The 19,120-nt window shown below is 43.5% G+C and overlaps 1 protein-coding gene across 2 annotated transcripts in view; it reads left to right on the top strand.

Moving 5' to 3' along the window:
• Positions 1-19,120, top strand: part of GCN1 (GCN1 activator of EIF2AK4) — a 38,222-nt gene that overhangs the window by 4,070 nt on the left and 15,032 nt on the right. For both annotated transcript variants that reach the window (XM_056504359.1, XM_056504361.1), the window contains exons 5-36: positions 31-139; positions 825-923; positions 1,008-1,142; positions 1,607-1,675; positions 1,757-1,865; positions 2,257-2,331; positions 2,414-2,542; positions 2,766-2,816; positions 3,224-3,322; positions 3,592-3,765; positions 4,731-4,883; positions 5,627-5,719; positions 6,353-6,428; positions 6,592-6,751; positions 7,336-7,525; positions 7,635-7,759; positions 8,076-8,254; positions 8,424-8,517; positions 8,993-9,106; positions 9,274-9,472; positions 9,938-10,093; positions 12,518-12,699; positions 12,934-13,014; positions 13,469-13,612; positions 14,296-14,423; positions 14,603-14,792; positions 15,171-15,241; positions 15,976-16,141; positions 17,056-17,250; positions 17,434-17,680; positions 18,145-18,266; positions 18,576-18,690. In XM_056504359.1, the coding sequence (XP_056360334.1) occupies positions 31-139; positions 825-923; positions 1,008-1,142; positions 1,607-1,675; positions 1,757-1,865; positions 2,257-2,331; positions 2,414-2,542; positions 2,766-2,816; positions 3,224-3,322; positions 3,592-3,765; positions 4,731-4,883; positions 5,627-5,719; positions 6,353-6,428; positions 6,592-6,751; positions 7,336-7,525; positions 7,635-7,759; positions 8,076-8,254; positions 8,424-8,517; positions 8,993-9,106; positions 9,274-9,472; positions 9,938-10,093; positions 12,518-12,699; positions 12,934-13,014; positions 13,469-13,612; positions 14,296-14,423; positions 14,603-14,792; positions 15,171-15,241; positions 15,976-16,141; positions 17,056-17,250; positions 17,434-17,680; positions 18,145-18,266; positions 18,576-18,690 (4,229 nt within the window). The remainder of the gene's footprint in view (positions 1-30; positions 140-824; positions 924-1,007; positions 1,143-1,606; positions 1,676-1,756; positions 1,866-2,256; positions 2,332-2,413; positions 2,543-2,765; positions 2,817-3,223; positions 3,323-3,591; positions 3,766-4,730; positions 4,884-5,626; positions 5,720-6,352; positions 6,429-6,591; positions 6,752-7,335; positions 7,526-7,634; positions 7,760-8,075; positions 8,255-8,423; positions 8,518-8,992; positions 9,107-9,273; positions 9,473-9,937; positions 10,094-12,517; positions 12,700-12,933; positions 13,015-13,468; positions 13,613-14,295; positions 14,424-14,602; positions 14,793-15,170; positions 15,242-15,975; positions 16,142-17,055; positions 17,251-17,433; positions 17,681-18,144; positions 18,267-18,575; positions 18,691-19,120) is intronic.

Here is a 19,120-nt window from a genome sequence, read left to right as displayed (position 1 = left end):
ATTTACCTCCCTCTCCTGTTTGTGTAACAGTAAGAGCAGTGGATCTGCAGCTCTGCTGGCACTCTCCTGGACATGCCTGCTTGTACGCACAGTCTTTCCAACAACTGACAAGAGACAGGGAGAAACATGGAAAAAACTGGTAGGTTCTTTAAGGGTTGCAGAAATAACTGGTAGGTTCTTTAAGGTTTGCAGAAATATCCCATTGCAGATATGGATTCAAATGTTTCTGATGTGTTTAAGTTGCTGCAATGTTGCAAACAGTTCTGAATGTAACTGAAAACACCAAGTTAGAATCTGAGTTTAGAGGGGGATTTGGTGTACTGTGATCCCTCCTGTTGCCCCGGAGAAAGCAGGAGGTGTATAAAGCATGAGTGGGGCACTCTTGCACCTGTACACTTTCTCTGCATACAGAGCTGGGTACTGGTGCCTCTGAGGGGCATCTGCAGTGTGGCATGAAGTCCTTGTGCCTTGCTTGAAATATCTCTATATGATATTTTGTTGTACAAGTATCAAGGAGCTTTTACCTTCCTTTCACTGCCTTTACACAAACCTGTGACTGTGCTCATGACACTCTGGGGTACAGTTGGAACAGATTTTAAGAAGAGATGTAATCTGTTTTCAGTGTTTCCAAAACTGTTAGGTATGGTTCTGCTCAGAGATGTGGGATGAAAGCAAAGACAGCTTGTTGGAAGAACTTAGATGATCTAAAGGCTTAAGCAGATTCAGCTAATCTTTGACAATCACTGACATTTGGCATGTCTTGTTTGATACAAGCCCTCTGAGAAGCAGGTGCACTAAGGTTTTTTGGCTGTTGCCTTTGGCAGGTGGAGGTTCAGTGCTTGCTCCTTTTGGAAGTCCTGGGAGGCTCTCACAAGCAGGCAGTGGATGGGGCTGTGAAGAAATTGAACAGGCTGTGGAAAGAGGTGATGTATACATTATGTGCCATATCCTACAGCTGTTCTGTTCTGTTCTGTGGTGTTAATGTGCCTTGCTTTTTTTGTCTTAAGAACCAGGATCTGGTGGATCAGTACCTATCTGTCATTCTTGGGCTTGAACCAAACCAGAGTTATGCTGCAATGCTGGGACTTGTGGTGCAGTTTTGCACAGCCCAGAAGGAGATGGATATTATTAAAAGATACAAGGTAAATCTGTTGTACAGCTTTTTTGAGGGGGAATAAGAAGCATCACTTGTTATCATAAAGAAGGGACTGAATAGATATGTTAGTGAGGCTGTTATGTTGCATCTGCCCTGGTTTCACTGTCTGTCAATTCAGTAGTCCTGTGCTTCTGACTGAAACAGCTGGGGTGTGTTTAGAGAGGAGTTTGGTGTTGCCTATGAATTTCTGTGGATGTCCAGCATACAGCTTTCTGCCTTGTCCCTGCTGTGGGAATGAAAGGCAGCACGTAGCTCTTGGTGTGGTTTGAGTGTTGGGCTCAGGGTAGAGCAGGGAGCACTGGTCTCTGCTTGACTGGCTCATGTGAGGGTGGATGGAAAGCTTTCAGAGGAGGAGGAGGAGGTGGGGTGTCCCGCTTGGCACCTGATGGTATGCTGGGAGCTGTGTACAGGTTGAGATGTGGCTATAATCTGGTGTTTCTGCTTGTTCAGAGTGCTCTGCTGGATTTCTACTTGAAGACCATCCTTATGAGCAAGACAAAGCCTCAGAAGCATGTGCTGGTGAGACAATATTTAGAGCTACTTGTGATGTTGTCCCACAGGCAGCAGTGCCCTGTGCTGAGTGCCCTGTCCCCTTTGCAGGACAGCTGTTCTCCTCTGCTTCGCTACATGTCCCACCCTGAATTCAAGGACTCTGTTTTGCCAACTCTGCAGAAATCCCTGCTGCGGAGTCCTGAGAACGTAATTGAAAGTGAGTCTGTCATCTCTGCATTGCTCTATCAAAGAGACTAAATCCTTAGTGCTCTGGAGCTGTGTCACTCTGGGCAGTGATTTTGGTCTGAGTGCAGGCAGGATTGTCTGGCTTCCAAGGGTTAGATGTGAAAGCAACATTTGTGGTGTGATCCCAAGTGTCAGGGTATGTGATAGCTACTGTTTGCACTGAGGACAGGATTTCACAGTTGAGTGCTAAGAATAATCCTGAATTATTCTGTTCACTGGGCATCAATTTCAGTAGATTTTTTTTATTCCTGCTCTTTACTACCCTGTCTCCTCTTGATGTGAACTGTGGGGAAGAGTGTACTAAAATGCCAATGGCATATCACATTTTGTTAAGTAACTGTTTTTATCTTTTCTGTTGTCAGCAATCTCTTGCTTGCTCGTATCTGTGAACCTGGATCTTAGCCAGTATGCTCTAGACATTGTGAAAGGACTGGCCAGTAAGTATTCTCACTTCTAGAGGGAATTATGAATTCAGAAGAAAGCTTTCTGCAACTTTCTGGCTTGTGTGTTATTTTCTAGGTCATCTGAAATCCAACAGTGTGCAGCTGATGGATGAAGCAGTTGTGGCACTAAAGAACTTGGCTCGGCAGTGCAGCGATCCTTCAGCTGTGGAGTCGCTGGGCAAGCACCTTTTTGCCATCTTAGGGGGTGAGTTAATTGTAGGATAAGCAGTGGGGATGAATCAAGGTTTGACAGGCTCAGGGAGTTTTGTGTATTGTATTTTCTGTTCTCTTTACTGCCTGTATGGAAGGGGTGGTTCAGCCTGGATCAGGGATAATGGGGCAAGCTTTTGTGTTTTGGAGGAGATTCTTGGTGTAACACAGAGCTATTGCCTGTAATCACCTGTCACCTTTGTGTTTCTTATTGGCAGGCTCAGAGGGGAAGCTGACAGTTGTTGCTCAGAAGATGAGTGTCCTTTCAGGTGAGCATCTTAGAAGAAAGCTGTTTCTCTGGTGAAAGAAATCAAGCAGAAGGCTGAATGAAGGGATCCATACCTCAGCCTTTGGGATTTCCTGCCTGTCACTCTAAATTGGCTGTAGTTGGAGGCATAGAAGGTGCTGGATACCACATATCAGTTCCTGACTTTCTATTCAAAGAGAGTAATTGGCTGGGAGGCCAAAAATTTTATTTGAAGAAGATGACTTGTACCCAGAGTGAAAATGAAGAAATGGATCCGGCAGTGTGGTACATGGTGGAAGTGACATCCAGGTGTAGTGACAAGAAAAAGAGATGTCTGTGCAAGGATTGAAGTGTGAAGGGTCATTCTTGATTGGTTTTAGATGTTATGTTGGTAGTTTGGGAACTACTGACAGAATTCTGTCCTTTCAGGGATTGGCAGCCTGAGTCACCATGTGGTTTCTGGACCCTCCAGCCAAGCTCTGAGTGCAACTGTGGCTGAGCTTTTCATCCCTTTCCTGCAACAAGAAGGTGAGACCTCTTGTCTTTGTTCTGGGTTTGCTAAGCTGCATTCATCTTGAGCAGGGTTTTCACATGGCTATTCAATATAAGTCTTGATTCTTGCCTGCTGTTACAGAATCTGTTGCCCTGTTTTGATGAGCAGCCCCATGGAGACTGTGCTGTGCCTGCCAGGAGCACATGTTCTTTTCCTGCATCCTGATGTTGTTACCCACTTTCTGTTTCATGTTCTGTGCTTTCTGCAAGTGCTGAACTGATGTGAGCTCTGTGTTTCTCCCCAGTCCATGAAGGCACATTGGTTCATGCAGTCTCTGTCCTGGCTCTTTGGTGTGCTCGGTTCACCACAGAAGTTCCTAAAAAGCTGGTAGAATGGCTAAAGAAAGCCTTCAGCCTTAAAACCTCCACTTCAGCAGTGAGACATGCCTACCTGCAGTGCATGCTAACTTCCTTCAAAGGTAAAACTGGGCAGCTGTTAATAACTCTTGGCTGTGGGGCTTAGGAGGAGAGTTATCAACCTTTGTACTTCCTAATGTGGAGAGATGTGCAGATTTTGTAAGGCAGTGTCTTTTTACTGACGTCCTTCATATTTTTCCTTAAACTCTTTTTTGCCTTCAAGTTTATAAAGATGGTTTGTTTCCTTGTGTAATTAAAATTATTACCCATCATGCTGCCTTTCATATATCTCAAAGTAATTTTTGATTGCTTTATTTTTATCTTACAACTAAATTACAAGGTTTCTAGCCCAGGGGCCATACTTTTGTATTATATAGCACCCAGCACAGTGGGATCTTGGTCTCTGGGTTTGACTCTTGGCAACTTTAAAAAAAAAAAAAAAACAAACAAAAAAAAAAAAACAAAAAAAAAAAAAACAAAAAAAAACAAAAAAAAAAAAAACTGTGTTTGAAATTAAGAACTCGAGAAATTATTCTCTTTTGGTGATCCTCTCGGAATTTACATCTGTTGGTCCTGCCCCCTTTGACTGCAGCATTTCATCCACATTTACAGACCTCTGGGATTCCTTAACTTCTGAATGTTTGAAGTGAAACAGATGGTCATGGCTTGCCAGGAATTTGCTTTCCCTCTCTCAAGGAAACATTAATCTTTGAAGTCAGACTTCCTGTGATTTAAGTAATTCCTTTAATGTAACTGAATTAGCATTTTATTTTGCATCCCATGAACAGAAACTTAATATATTGAGATGGGACTGTTCTGTCTGTGAGGAAAGGACTGAAGTGATTGCCATTGAGCTTTTCATAGTTGCAGTTTAATGGTAGTGATTGGCAAGTACTCTGGGAGATTCAGTCTTCCCAGTGTGTGTCTGATTCCTTTCCTTGTCTCCTTGTAAAGGAAAAACCATTGATACCTGGGTTGTAAAGGGAGGACCCTGCTGTTTTGTAATGTATCTCTTTTGTCCCCTCAGGTGACACATTATTGCAGGGAATGGACTTGCTGCCCATGCTGATCCAGACAGTAGAAAAAGCAGCATCTCAGAGTACTCAGGTTCCCATGGTAACTGAAGGAGTTGCTGCAGCTTTGTTGATCTGCAGGATGTCTGTAATTGAGGGACAAACTGGTAAGGTCACAAAACAGCTGGCAGAATTCAATATAAACAGGTTCTGAGGTTAACACTTCTTGACAGTGGGCAGGAGATACTATTTCCTAATCTGTGTATAGTTTCTACATAGAGAATCATTGGTCTTCTATAAACCAGGGAAAGATCAATTCCCATCTCTCATTTACAGTGAAGAATTCTTACTCTATATGGCTTAGCAAATTCCAGCTTCCATTCACATATAGGGCAATATTCCTCTTTATTCTGACAGGAGATGTTCACCCTGACCTTACATGGTAGGATTTGATTGATACATTAACAGTATTACTTGATTGTTATTGGGTAGTGTTTTTACAGACCTTTGAAAAGCATAGGGACTGGAATTGTCTCCCATCTGAGGGTATTTCAAGAGCTCCCTCAGTTCATACATCTGCCAGGATATAAAATCAGGCGTGTTCTAGCAAAAGCAACACACCACTTCTCTCTTTTTTACTTCTAGGAAGGTTTGCCCTATGAAAGATTAAGGTGAATCAGGCTTTACATTTCACACATATAAGTCAGAGAAAGGTATTTTTGTCAGCTGCTGTTTTTTGGGCATGTTAATAGTTCTGAATGAGAGAAATGAGAGGCTTTAGAATTGAAGACGAGGCTAGAAGTAACTTGAGGTATTTCAGGAGAGAGAATTTTACTGTATTTTATGTGCACTGATGAGTTCTATCTTATTCTGAAACATCCCTGATGGATATCTGTTCTTTTCCTGACAGAGTCTAAGCTGAGTGGTTTCTGGCAGCTGATTTTGGATGAGAAAAAACAAATTTTTACATCTGAGAAGTTTTTGCAGTCTGCATCAGAGGAAGGTAAATTGGCTGTTACTGTCTATCCAGTTGTTTTTTAACTCAGTTTCTTAGTACTGGACAAGAACTAATGTTGTTAGCCATGTTCTGTTATCCTTGGAGGATACAGTTTCAGATTAACATCAGCTGTGTAGTCTTCAGAAGTACATCTACACTAGCTGTTGTCTAACCTTGAAAATGAATTAATTTATTTCTTGATGAACCTGAGTTATCACTCATTTATCATTCCAAATGATAAAGCAAGGCAAGGGCCTTATGCCAGCTGACACTCAGTACCCATTTCATTGCCAGTGAAGCCATTTTGGCAGGGCTCAGGAATTAACAGAACTGAAGCACCGAGCATGGTGTTTATAATTTGCTTTGCTCTGTCAACTTAGACCAAAATAGGTCACACATAATGGTCAGGAAAATTGTCCTGGGATTCAGCTAACAGCATTTCAATGAAATCATGGTTCAGTTCCCAGTCTTAGCAGATCTGAGTTGGATTTGTCTCTAGCTTCAATGAGAAGGTTTTGTAGAGGCTCAGCTTGGGGAGCTATTTTAATGTGTCCTGGTTGCTGTTTGTTTGTTTTCAGGTAAAATAATGTGTTTCCTTACAAAGTCTCCTGCTGTTTTAATTCTTTATCTCTCCCCCAGCCCTGTGCACAGTGCTGCAGCTGACAGAGCGCCTGCTCTTGGATCATGCGCAGCGGCTGCCGGAAAGCAAAGTTCAGTACGTACAGTGCACTTGCTGTCCCTGATCCCTGTCTGACCCCAGAGTGCTGCTGTGGCACTGGGGGGGTGGGCCTGGGGCTGTGCACAGAATGCACTCTTTGCCTTTGTGTCCCCTTGGCTGCAGAGCTGCCTCCCTGGCTAACCCCCTGTCTGTGTTGCAGGCAGTACCACCGTGCCCTGGTGGCTGTGCTGCTGAGCCGCACCTGGCACGTCCGCAGGCAGGCCCACCAGACTGTCAGGAAGCTCTTGTCCTCCCTGGGAGGGTACAAACTGGCCTATGGGCTCTTGGAGGAGCTCAAAGTGGTTCTCAGCTCTCATAAGGTGAGTAGGCAGCAAGTGTCTGCTCAGACAGATGTCTGAGTGGTGCCAGTCACTTCCCTGCCCTAGGTTTGCTGTTAGCATTGACATGCAGCCTGATGTGAACAGGATTCAGCTCCAAATGATCTCTGTGAATGTTACTGGATTACTGCATATTACAGTATCAATGTCTGGGGTATACCTGGTCTTCCCTACATGCATGTAAAAGACTTATTAAAGATGTTTTGGGGAGGAAGCTGTGGTTTTCCGTGTATTTTTAATCTCTGCTGAAAGACCAAGTGCTTCATTCCTTTTTTTGTATCTTGGGCATACTGTTTCCAGCCAGCTGGCTCAACCTTTTCCAGAGTCTTTGCCAGAAGCGATCATTTTTAGTTTGATTTTATCCTAACTTGCCAAATCCAGCATAGTCCTTCATTCGTAATCTTATCACTCTCATCCCTGTGTTTTGGTTTTGCTGCTATCCCATATCCCCTCCTTTCCTTTGGAAACATCAGGTTTTTGGTATTGACAGGGAGATGGCATTCAGCCTGGTGTTACTGTGGGGAGGTGTGCTCAGGTCTCAGGAAGGTTTGGTGTTGTCCATTCAGATTCTGCCTCATGAGGTGCTGGTGACAGAGGCGGGAGAGCTGTCGGAGCTGGGAAGGACATACATTCCCCCTCGTGTACTGCATGAGGCACTCTGTGTCATCTCCAGTGTGGCAGGGCTTGATGTGGACTCCTCTGAGCCAGAGAAGCTGGCCCTGGAGATGCTGCTGGTGAGCCATCATCCATCTGTAGGTAAGTGCAGGGATAAGACTCTCATGGCCAATGTATGAGTCTTTATTGTACCTTTTTGTTTTGTTGTGCAACCTGCTTCTTGTTTATTGTGCTCATTTATTCTTGCTAGTGGCAGTGCAACCAGGACTTTGGCCAGCCCTCCTCATCAAGATGAAGATAGACCCTAAAGACTTCATTACCAAGCACCTGAATGACATCTTACCCAGGGTCACCGCCTACACTCTGGAGAACCAGGTGATAAACTCTTTCCTTGTGTTAATTTTGGGAGGTATCTTGGAGGAGTTTGGTACTAGCTGGTCTATAAGGAAGGAGAGCTGTCTTAAAGGTGGGAAAGAGGGAGGTTAAAAGAGAATGTCTTTGGGGAAAAGGAGCTGGGATTTAAGAGGGAAAGAATGTACCAGCAAGTGAGTAGAATTTTAGATAAGCTTCAAATACCCACTGAACAATGAATTGGGGATTGGAATGTAATGGGGGCTGCCTCAGCAGGGCACACTTCTTGGAGACAATTTAAACAAGACTGGTTATGTTTTTTCCTTCATGTTCCTGACAGTCATCTATGAATGCAGTGGGGTCTCTCTCCCTGCTTTCACCTGGCAGAGTGCTCCCACAGCTCATCAACACCATCTCAGCATCAATGGAGAATCCAGCTCTGTGCCAGGTTACTCGAGAGGAGTTTGCCATCATGAAGACACCCGAGGGAGAACTGTATGACAAATCTATAATACAGAGGTAAGTCTTCATAATTACTTTGTGCATCTGGGTATTGATCACTGCTGATATTCTTGCCAGTGGGTGACTGGGTGTGTCAGATGCTCTTTCTGCACAGAAGTTCCTGGATTTTTATGCCTGGTCCTTGGTCCAGAGCAGTGCTGATTCTTTCTCTAATTTTCCTTCTCAGTGCTCAACAGGATAGTATGAAAAAGGCTAACATGAAGAGGGAGAACAAAGCTTATTCCTTTAAGGAACAAATCATTGAGCTGGAGCTGAAGGAGGTGAGTTGATGGAAAAAGGGATGCCAGGCTGGTCAGAATCTTCACTGCAAATCGTGTGTTGTTCCATGGCCCATCTGCCATGTGTGTGTGTGCTGGTGGGAAAGACTCTCTGAACTACTTGGAATACTTCTTTCTGTATGTATCCCATTTTTTAAACAAAGGTTGACTTCTCTTAGCTCTGGGGAGGATGACATACCATCCTCTAAATAACTGGACAGCGCTTTATCACGATTACAAGTAATTTGTGAGCAGTGTGGAGAAACTTACTTTGTGTTCCTAAAGGGACACCTAAGTGTTGTTAACCTGCTGATTTCCATTTTGTGTCTTTACTCAAGAGGGATATACTTGGAAGAATATTTTGATACTATTTTAAAAATAAATTGCGAAAACCCCGTTTCCAGCTTGCTTCTCTGACTAATTGAAGGGCTGGTGTTTGTAGCTCCCAGATAATGATGACTGTGGCTCTCTGTTGCAGGAGATAAAGAAGAAGAAGGGAATAAAAGATGAGGTGCAGCTGACGAGCAAGCAGAAGGAGCTGATGCATGCACAGCTGGAAAGGGAGGCTCAGATAAGGAAACGGCTGAAGGAAGTGAGTTTTGATTGTTTCAGCTCTGAACCACCATGGCCCCAATCACTGTGATAGAGAGAAAATGAAAACACTTGTTTGTTTCTGTTAGTAGAAATGAGATTTAACAACCCAATTTTTTCCCTGTGGAGCTTTTTTTATGGTAAGCTCTTGAATTGTTTCTCTTACAGCTTGATAATGAGCTGGAAACAGCACTAGGACTCCTGGACACTGTTATAAAGAAAAAGCCTCCTGGTCTCACTCAGTACATCCCTGGTCTCATCAGTTCCTTCTTGCCACTTTTTCGATCACCTTTGGCTGCTCCAAGGATTAAGAAGCCTTTTCTTTCCTTAGCTTCCTGTGTCATGCCTGCTCGACTGAAAACCTTTGGTGAGTATTTGCAGTTGCTGTTTAAGGGCAGGGTGTATCATTTTGATGGTGGTGAAAATTCTTACAGACTGTGGCTCATGACCATGTACCACAGAAAGCCAAGAGGAAAAACCACCTGGAACAGTGCTTAGGGAGATGACTGTGATTTCCCAGAGATCCTACTGCTGGGTAGGACTGGGACCAAAGACAAGGATTTATCTGGTCAGTGACCAGCTCTGAGGAGATGGTCACTGTGGGACCATCTTCCCTGTGCAGAGTTTGGAGGGTGTGAGTGTAACTCACACATGGTGAGAAGGAATCTGTTCCCTGACAGCCCTGGGCTGGCTTCTTGCTCTGAGCCTCTTTGGAGTCTGGGCTCTTGCCCAGAGCTTTGTTTCAGTTCTTGGGTCTGTGTTCCTGAGGCTTTTCCTCTCGAGAAATCTTTTGGTTCAGCCCTCTCCTGGATTCTTTATTCTTCCATTCCAGGTACTCTAGTAAGCCATGTGACCCTGCGCCTGATGAAGCCCGAGTGTGAGTTAGATGAATCCTGGTGTCAGGAAGAGCTGCCTGTTGCTCTGAACAGAGTGGTCAGTTTGCTGCATGCCCACACCATCCCCAGCCGAACCAGCAAGGGAGAGCCAGGTAGGAAGTGTGGTAGATGTGGTACATCCTGCTGACACTGCCCCCAGCTCCCATAACTATGAACTGTTTCAGTTTTCAGAGTTTGTATTATATTTTTATATAAACTTCACTTTTTCTTTTTGAACTGGATAGCTGTTCATAGATATAAAATACCTTTAGGGTTTTCTTCTGCTGGTAGTAGTCGAAGTGATATTGCAACTATAGTTAAGTGTAGAAATTAAATAACAGTATTTTTTCTTAAAATTATTCATACAGAAATAATAGCAGTCAAGTTAAGGCTCATTTTTGCCAAGGACAGTCCTGCCTTTCAATACCACTTAGCATAAGGGATTCAGTGAGACTAAGTGGAGAGACAAAATAATTCCTTGTTATCTGTGATCACAGCAGTGAAATGCCCATGGCCTCTGCTTGTTTGCTGTGTAGTGCTGCAATTCATGAATATTTTATACTTGCATGATTGTAGAAAGAGCAGTTCTCTCCACTCTGTATAACATGAAGGCAAGCAATATTTTCACAGTGCAAGGCAATGATATGAGTTAAAGTAAACCTTTTTCTCGACTTTTTCTTTAATTTTATTTCCTGGAGTTAGTTTTAATTTAGGTTGCTTCCAGAATCTTCTTCACAGTGGAATGCACAAGTACTTGTGAAGAAGATAACAGTACAGAAGAGGAGGGTTGATGTGGGTCCTTGGCTGTCTCAGGGTGTACTCCAGGGACAGTGGTGATTCACTTCACCCAGGCTTTGGAGCTGTTCATCAAATAACTTAACCAAAAGCTGCTGTGGTGTATATTTTTAAGGGAAATAAGGGATTCTGTTTGGTCCCTTAGCCCCATAGTTAAGTTTTCTTGCTGTTCAGTGGTGAGACTGTGGCACATGTCACTGTCACAGCTGACCAGTGGCCACTGGCCATGTTGATCACCACTTCAGTGCTGAACATCTCAATGATGATTTGGTGTCTCCACTGTGCAATTTTTTGCCCTAGTAGGTGCACATTCATTAACATTTAAATAATTTTTCTGGCTTATTTCCAGAAAATGGTGGAAGTATTTTCAGTCCTTCAGGATTTTCTATATTGCTTGACTAAATTAATATCTCTTTTTTTTCCACTTTTGCAAGGGAAGGGCAGTAGTTTCCACAGAACTTTCTTAGACAAGTCATACTATATTCCCAAAGGATTTTTCCTCATTTTCAAAGTTCTTTGGAATGTACTTCTGTGATATGGTTTAGTAGAGATTAATTTCTTAAGAGTAAGATTTAGTAAGATTGATTTCTTAATTCTTAGAGACGTCAGGCCTCCTTGTAGTGTGAATGACAGAATTTGTTATTCACTGCTAAAATGCCAAGATATGTCCTATAATCTTTTTTGTGTTGGTCAATATCAGCTACTGTGTAAATAGAACATTTTTCTTCTCCAGTAAAGCTTTCTTCCTCCTGCTGTGTATAGAGGGACAGTGGTTTAAGACTAAAAATATCCAGCCAATAATTAAAAAAGAAAAGTGTAAAAGCAAACAGATACTGAGCAAACAGAGAGAAAAATCCCGCGAGAAATAGAGAGGGTTTTACTGAAGCTGTTCATGTTAAACAGGAGCTCAGAATGTGTTTGGGATTTAATATTTCTTCCTTGAACCACTTTTGCAGTATTTTTGCCCTACATAAGCTGACTAATACTGCAGTATTGTATCTGCAATGTTCTTCATCTGCATTTAGAAATTGAAACTTGGGCATTCTCTGTCAGCATGGATAGGATATAGAAAGGAAGTGTTTTCCATAGACACCTGATACTTGAATAATAACTGGACTAATGAAGAACTGGAAGGAACATTTGTTATATGCTATAGCTGAAGCCCTGTAGAAAGGAAGGAGCAAAATCTTTTAACAACAGGAATCCAAAAGCTTTAAGTTTTCAAAGAGGGGAAGGGAGTTGAAGCTTGCACCAGAGTTAGAAGGATTTAATTCTCAGGGATCCAGCTGAAGGCTGGAATGACAGCTGGTTAGCTAGGTTGGTAGGAAATGTTTAGAGGAAATGCAGTTGACAAACAGGGCCTTGCTTTGGGACAAATGAACTTTTTAAGTGACAATTCATTTAATTGTTTCAATTTCATTCACAGTATGTATTTCTATACTCTTAAGGCTTTGTAATTTGGAATTCTAATGTGACTTTAATTGAAGCCAGGTAGATTCTGGTTGGAAAAGACCCTTAAGATCATCAAGTCCTACCCTTAACCTAACACTGAAATGCCAAAAGTCACTGTCGGAGCTGCACTGTTGCTGCTGTTAAGTGTCAAATGCATCTTTGTGCATGGGGCTGAAGCTTGGCCATATCTATTATGAGCTACTCAAGTGTACATTTTATATCAGTCAGTATTATCAACCGAGTCATGGGAGAATCAGCTGTGTTCACAGGATGGTTTTTCCTTTTCACAGGTGCTGCCCCATTATCAGCTCCAGCATTTTCCTTAGTCTTTCCTCTTCTGAAGACAGTTATGATTGAGACACCCCATAACAGTGAAGACAAGGAAGAATTCCTTGTCAAGATTCTGCAGATTCTTACAGTCCATGCTCAGCTGAGATCATCAGGAAATGGCCAGTCTTTGTTGGTGGATGAGGTGAGAGCTCTGGGGTCAGATGACTCCTTCAGATGAGCCATGGGATAAAACAGCTGATGTGTAAACTGGAAAAATCAGAATTCTCGAAGTTAGAGTTAACTGCGTAGGATTGTTTTCTGCCATGAATTTTGGTACCTGTCCAGCCCTAGGGTTTGACTGGGATTTTTTAAGGAGTGTCATGCATAGGTAAAGCACAAGATAAAAGTCTTTTTCCTTTCCCCCTCAACCTTTCAGAATGGCCCAGAGCTGCTTCCCCGCAGGGACATGCTGGTTCTGCTGACCCGGGTGATAGGAACGGGCTCGCCACGCTTACAGGTGAGTGCTCAGCTTCATAACCACAGTCAGGATTCTCCCTAAGTTTCACCAGCATCTAAATGAGGAAAATGGACCAACTGGTTTAAGTCTCTGATGCTGGTGGTTGATTCATTCCCAGTTTTCTTCTATGTTTATGGTATTCTTGGATTAAAATGTCTGCATCTTTTTATCCTGTGGGTTTTATTGCACCAAATATATTCTCCAGTCTTCCAGAGGTGACCATTTTTCTTTCTCTAAGGCCTTGCTCTGCCAGATAAGCTCAGTAGTCTCTCCTCTGAGTGTTTGTTGTAAGGGATGAGATGGCAGAAAGGTCAATAATAAAAAGCAAAGAGTTGGGCTGAACTTGTCATGTCAGTTCTGTCACTGTTCTTTGGGGGTGTCTTGTGCTGTGAGAGCACTCAGTGCTCTGTCAGCAGTCAGGGTGTGGCTGTGTGACTGTGCTGTGCTGCTGCAGGTGCTGGCCTCGGAGGCGCTGACGGCGCTGTGCGCCAGCAGCAGCGGGGAGCACGGCTGTGCCTACGCCGAGCAGGAGGAGATCGACGTGCTGCTGCAGGCCCTGCAGGCCCCCTGCATGAACGTTCGGGATGCAGCTCTCAGGGTAGGTGGGAGTCATTCAGGGTCACACCAAATGCCTTTGGTTTTTGGGAGGTGAATCTTCCCTTACTTCAGCTATGATGCCAGGCTTTGGGCATTGTGTCAGAGGCAGTCTAAACAGTAATGCTCCAAGTCATGCTCTTTGTGCTGGATTTATCTGCAGAAAGGAGTACTCTGGGTTTATCCACACCTTTGTTTCCTTAAAAGTGGTATAATTAATTAGGACTACTTAACACCTTCTGTTTACAATTGGATACAGCTTAGGCTTAAAGAGAGAAGCTGTGAAAAAACTCCTGTCTGTGCTAGGCCTTGTTATTGGAAAGCTTCAGGCTTAGTCACTTCTGAGAACATAGAAAGAAAAACTTCAAGGGTGCTTGGTGTTCTTTGCCATGAAACAAATTCCAGTTTAGCTCTCCTGAGCTGTCTTGTTTGTCCTTAGAAGCAGAACAGGCTGTAGTCACCAGAGCCTCTCTGCAACTGCCTGTGGAGTTGAACTCACTGTTCTTGAGTCCCACCTACTAGCAATAGGAAGTCCTTGATCACCGTGGGCAGCATAAGGCACAAGCAAACATGAATTTTGACACTTCCAACCACTGAAAGCTTGACTTGCCAAAAGTTTTAAGTGTTTTAAAGCATCTGTTTCTAAAAATCAGATCCTTGCACTGATTTTATTGTTAACTAATTCAGGGACTGATGGAGCTCCAAATGGTTCTACCGACCCCAGACAGTGATGAGAAGAATGGACTGAACCTGTTGCGTCGCCTCTGGGTAGTAAAGTTTGACGTTGAAGATGAGATTCAGAAGCTGGCAGAGAGGTAAGGGTTCTTCTTTGTTGATTGGGTTTTAGGGGGACTTCTTCTCTGCCCACAGCATGGAGCTGCACTCAGGGGCTTTGCCCCACAGCTGGAGGGCAGCTGTAGGTGACTCCAGTTGTACATGTGGCCATGGCTTCCTTGCTGAAGGGTGACCCATCCCCTGTGTGTGTATGCTGCAGGCTGTGGGAGTCCATGGGTCTGGAGCTGCAGCCTGACCTGTGTTCCCTGCTGATCAAAGATGTCATCTACCACGAAGAGGCAGTGCGACAGGCAGGGGCTGAGGCTCTTTCCAGAGCTGTAGCTCAGTACCGAAAGCAAGCAGCAGAGGTCATGAGCAAGCTCACAGAGATCTACCAGGAGAAGCTCTATGTAAGTACTCTTGCCCTAAGGGGTTGACAAGCATGAGCTGCTGCTTTATTTTCTGTTGGCCACTTTTCCTTTTGTCTGTCCTGAAGATGTGCATTGAATCTACTGTTGTCTTGTTTGAGCTCAGCAATGACATCAGTGTCTTGAACTTCGTGTTATCAGCCCCTAATGGCACCACTGGACAGGTGGGAGGAGTGCCTTAGATGATACAGAAAGGCTGTGGTAGGGCAGTGTCAACTGAAGTAATTTTGATCTCAAACTTGCTTTCTGCTTGTTTTTGTGCGTTGCTCTTCTGCTACCTGCATTGCAGGTATGGTTGACAAATTCTCTGCATGCCTATCCTTGGAAAAGGCATTTTAATGAAATCTTTTCTCCTTACAGAGGCCACCTCCAGTTTTGGATGCTTTGGGACGAGTGATAAGTGAATCACCGCCTGACCAGTGGGAAGCAAGGTACAGTCATATTCAGATTGATCTCATCACTTCTGTGCATCCAAATTAAATGGTTTTGATTTTTATCTAGAAGGACAGATTACATTCAGTTGTATTGACTTGCTGTTTTCATGTGTCCTTCTGGTACAGAATATTTGTGCCCCTAAAGCAAACTGGGGGCAGGCAGAACTCCATCAAAATATTGGATGCTGAGATTTCTATGTTCTGATGAAAACAGAGTCTTTCTCTCTCAGACTGTCTGATTTTTGTCTTAGCTTACTGTGTTCCCACCTCTATATAGGCCATTGATTGTTTCAAGAACATCAGTGCAAGCCTTAATGAACTGGCCAAATTCCAGTTTGGATAATTACTTTCTGTTTACTTGTATGTTCTGTACAGGTTTAATTGGAGATCATCTTATTTGCTGCTTGTCTTGAGCTAATCTATCCTTTAATGCTGATGTACCTTGTTGTAAAGCTGCTGCATTTCAGCAGTAGTTGAAGTGATCCTGATGTCTAAGTTGACTCAAGTATCCCTAAGCTTAATTGAGATAAAAGCCATTATATGGCTGAGGGATTGTTGTCCTTGTGGGAGACTGAAGCATGGAGTTATGTAATGAAATGCACAGAGGCATTTTGTTTCCATAATGGTTCTCGCTCTCAGTTTCTGTAATTGCTGCTGATGGCAAATGTGATTGTGAGCTCTCAATTCTGTGAGAAGTCAGTAAGGTCACAGGCTCATCACCTTCTTCACAGGTGTGGCATAGCACTGGCCCTTAACAAGCTCTCAGAGCATCTGGACAGCTCTCAGGTGAAGCCCCTCTTTCAGTTTTTTGTGCCTGATGCTCTGAATGATCGCAGCCCTGAGGTCAGGAAGTGCATGTTGGATGCAGCTCTTTCAACACTCAACACTCATGGCAAAGTAAGTCTGAATGTTTCTGTCTCTGTCAGTGGAAAAAAGATGTAATGGATATGTAGGTACTGTGTTGGAGCCCATAGATTTTTATTATCAAAAGGAATTTTTATAAATTTCTTAGAGATTGCTGTTACTTGTAACAGCTGAAAGCTTTCATTTAGGAATTTTTGTGTTCAGAATTGTTAGTGCCTAATGTTGGCTAAGTGTGGTTCATCCCTGTCATTTCTATAAAATGGAATATCCCTGGATCGGCTGGAGTTAAAATGGTATAAAACTAGAGTAATAAAAGTAAAATCAGATCATAGATCTTTTAATGAAGATGAGAATTCCTTTTCAGGCTTTGTGCAAAGCAAAACATGAAATCATGCTGATTGTTGGCTTAATTAAACTTAAAACATTGAGGAACTGAGGCCCATTCTTCTCCCTGCCAGCTCTTCCCATCAGTGTCAGATGGGGAAGGTGTGCAGGGTGTGAATTGCTCATCTTCTGATTTCCTCATATGTGCCAGTCACCTCTGGACAGATGCCTGTATTCTTTAGTTTAGCCCAAGACAATTCATTGTGTTTCTTAGAAAAACAGTGTGAAGTTAGTTTGATGTTTCTGCTCTCCCTTGGCAAATGGGGCAAGCAGAGGAGCAGGCACTGATGTTTAGGCCTGGGAGCTTGGGTTGCTTCTGGCAGAACATCATGCTGGCAGGCTTGGGGATTCTAATTTTGAAGAGCTAATTTCTCTCTAGCAGGAAATATTTGTTGCCTGTCGGGATGGTACAAGGTTTTATGTGATGTGACACATTAAATGAACTGTAAATACAGGGCGATTGTTCAGTTGTTGGCTCAGAGAAGAACAAACAAGTCCACTGAGCATAGCAAATCTCATTCTGAGTGGACTCTAGTGGCAAGTTCTGTGGTTTTGTTTTTCAGGACAATGTTAACTCTCTCTTGCCAGTGTTTGAAGAATTCCTGAAAAATGCTCCTAATGATGCCAGTTATGATGCTGTCAGGCAAAGCGTGGTCATTCTGATGGGGTCACTGGCAAAACATCTGGACAAGAGTGACCCTAAAGTGAAACCAATTGTTGGCAAACTGATAGCAGCCTTGTCCACCCCATCTCAGCAGGTAGGTGCCTTTGGGAAGCGCTGTCAGGTTCCACACAGAGGCAGATTAACACCAGTATAGTGTTAGGGATGGCAGAGAGATGAAAAATGGTGACAGAAGGGTTTCACTAGGGGTGCATTCTAGGGGGAATTTATGTTAGTAATGGCTGTTTTGTGATCTGGTGGCTGATGGATTGTTTTACAGGTTCAAGAGTCGGTGGCAAGCTGTTTACCACCTCTAGTGCCTGCAATTAAGGAGGATGCAGGAGGAATGATCCAGAAGCTGATGCAGCTGCTGTTGGAGTCTGATAAGTACGCAGAGCGCAAAGGTGCAGCCTATGGGCTGGCAGGCCTGGTGAAAGGCCTGGGCATCCTCTCTCTAAAGCAGCAGGAGATGATGACCACTCTGACCGATGCTATCCAGGACAAGAAGAACTTCCGCCGGCGGGAGGGTAAGGGACAGGAGCTTCTCCCTCCAGATACTTAGCATTTCTCTTGTCCCTACTACCATTGTGGTCAGGTGAAGGTCCTGCACCCCTGTGTTTGGTTTGACTACATTTGTTTTACTAAAGTTTGGCAAGAAAGAAATGGGAAGTATCTCTTCTGAGGTGTTGGTTGTGTATAGTGTCCCAAAATTGCTTGATTCACATTGCGGTGGAAGAAGGATTTCTAGTCCTAGGCCATAGGGATGTGCCCCCCTCTCCTGTTTCCAAAGGCAGGTGTTGTTGGGGGAGAGCTCCTTTTCTGAGGCCACAAATCCCTACTACAGCACAAGCCACAAGGGCAAGAAAGCAAGAGCCTTTCAGCTGTGAGATTTGAGTGCTTTTAGAACAATATTTGGCAAATTGTATCTTCTTTTCCCATCCTCCTTAGATGAAGTTGTATTTTCCTCTGACTGTCCTTTTTGGGTTTTTAGGGGCTCTCTTTGCCTTTGAGATGCTCTGCAGCATGCTTGGGAAGCTGTTTGAGCCCTATGTGGTTCATGTGCTGCCTCACCTGCTGCTTTGTTTTGGAGATGGGAACCAGTACGTGCGAGAGGTAAGGTGCCTTAAATTTCTGTTATCGCCGTGTGTTAAAAGACCCAGATGGAAAGGATATGGATGTGAATCCTGTTTGTAACTGGGCAAATAGAGAAGGTGACCTATCCCTTGAGATACTACTAATAACAATTTGATCTTCTTAGTAACTAAAAGCATCTGATTTCATTGGCCATTAACTGGGAGCTACTTAGTCAGCTGCATCATTTTACTGAGACACTATTTACATGAAGGCTTTGTTCCCAGAGAGTCTCAGAGGAAGGAAAACAGAGTTGTGTCACAGTTTGTAAGTGTTCTCTTCTCCTTGGAGGCTGCAGATGACTGTGCCAAAGCTGTAATGAGCAATCTGAGTACTCATGGAGTGAAGCTGGTTTTGCCATCACTTCTTGCGGCACTAGAAGAGGAATCTTGGAGAACTAAAGCTGGTATGGACCAATATGTGCCTGACATGATTGAGAGTGACCCACAGTTCCCTTTGCTGTCATCCCCCTTGTGTATTCCTTCATCCCTACAGATGACCATGATGGTTTATTGTCTTATAATACTGTGGACTGTGGAGCTTCTCCAGCTTTTTACAGCTGTTCCATGACACATTTAGACACATTTTTCCCCTGGTATATTCGAGGGACAGTTTATATCCTGCCTCTATAGTCGTACTTCAGAACCTGGAATTTTCTTAAAGCATTCCTTTTCCCTTGTACAAAAGAAAAGTATTTTTTGGTGTCTTTAGGTGGCATAGAGTGACTAAATACATTTCAGCCTTTCTTTGTGTTCTCTGACTGGTAGATTTGAGTGAGAAGTAAATGTGATCATCATCTCATGTCAATTCTTAATGTTGTGTTTTGTCTTTTCTGT

This window comes from Oenanthe melanoleuca, chromosome 15 (genome assembly GCF_029582105.1).
Source record: "Oenanthe melanoleuca isolate GR-GAL-2019-014 chromosome 15, OMel1.0, whole genome shotgun sequence".
NCBI lineage: Eukaryota > Metazoa > Chordata > Aves > Passeriformes > Muscicapidae > Oenanthe > Oenanthe melanoleuca.
Note: the sequence above shows the minus strand (reverse complement) of the source record. Positions and strands in the feature narration are given on the sequence as shown.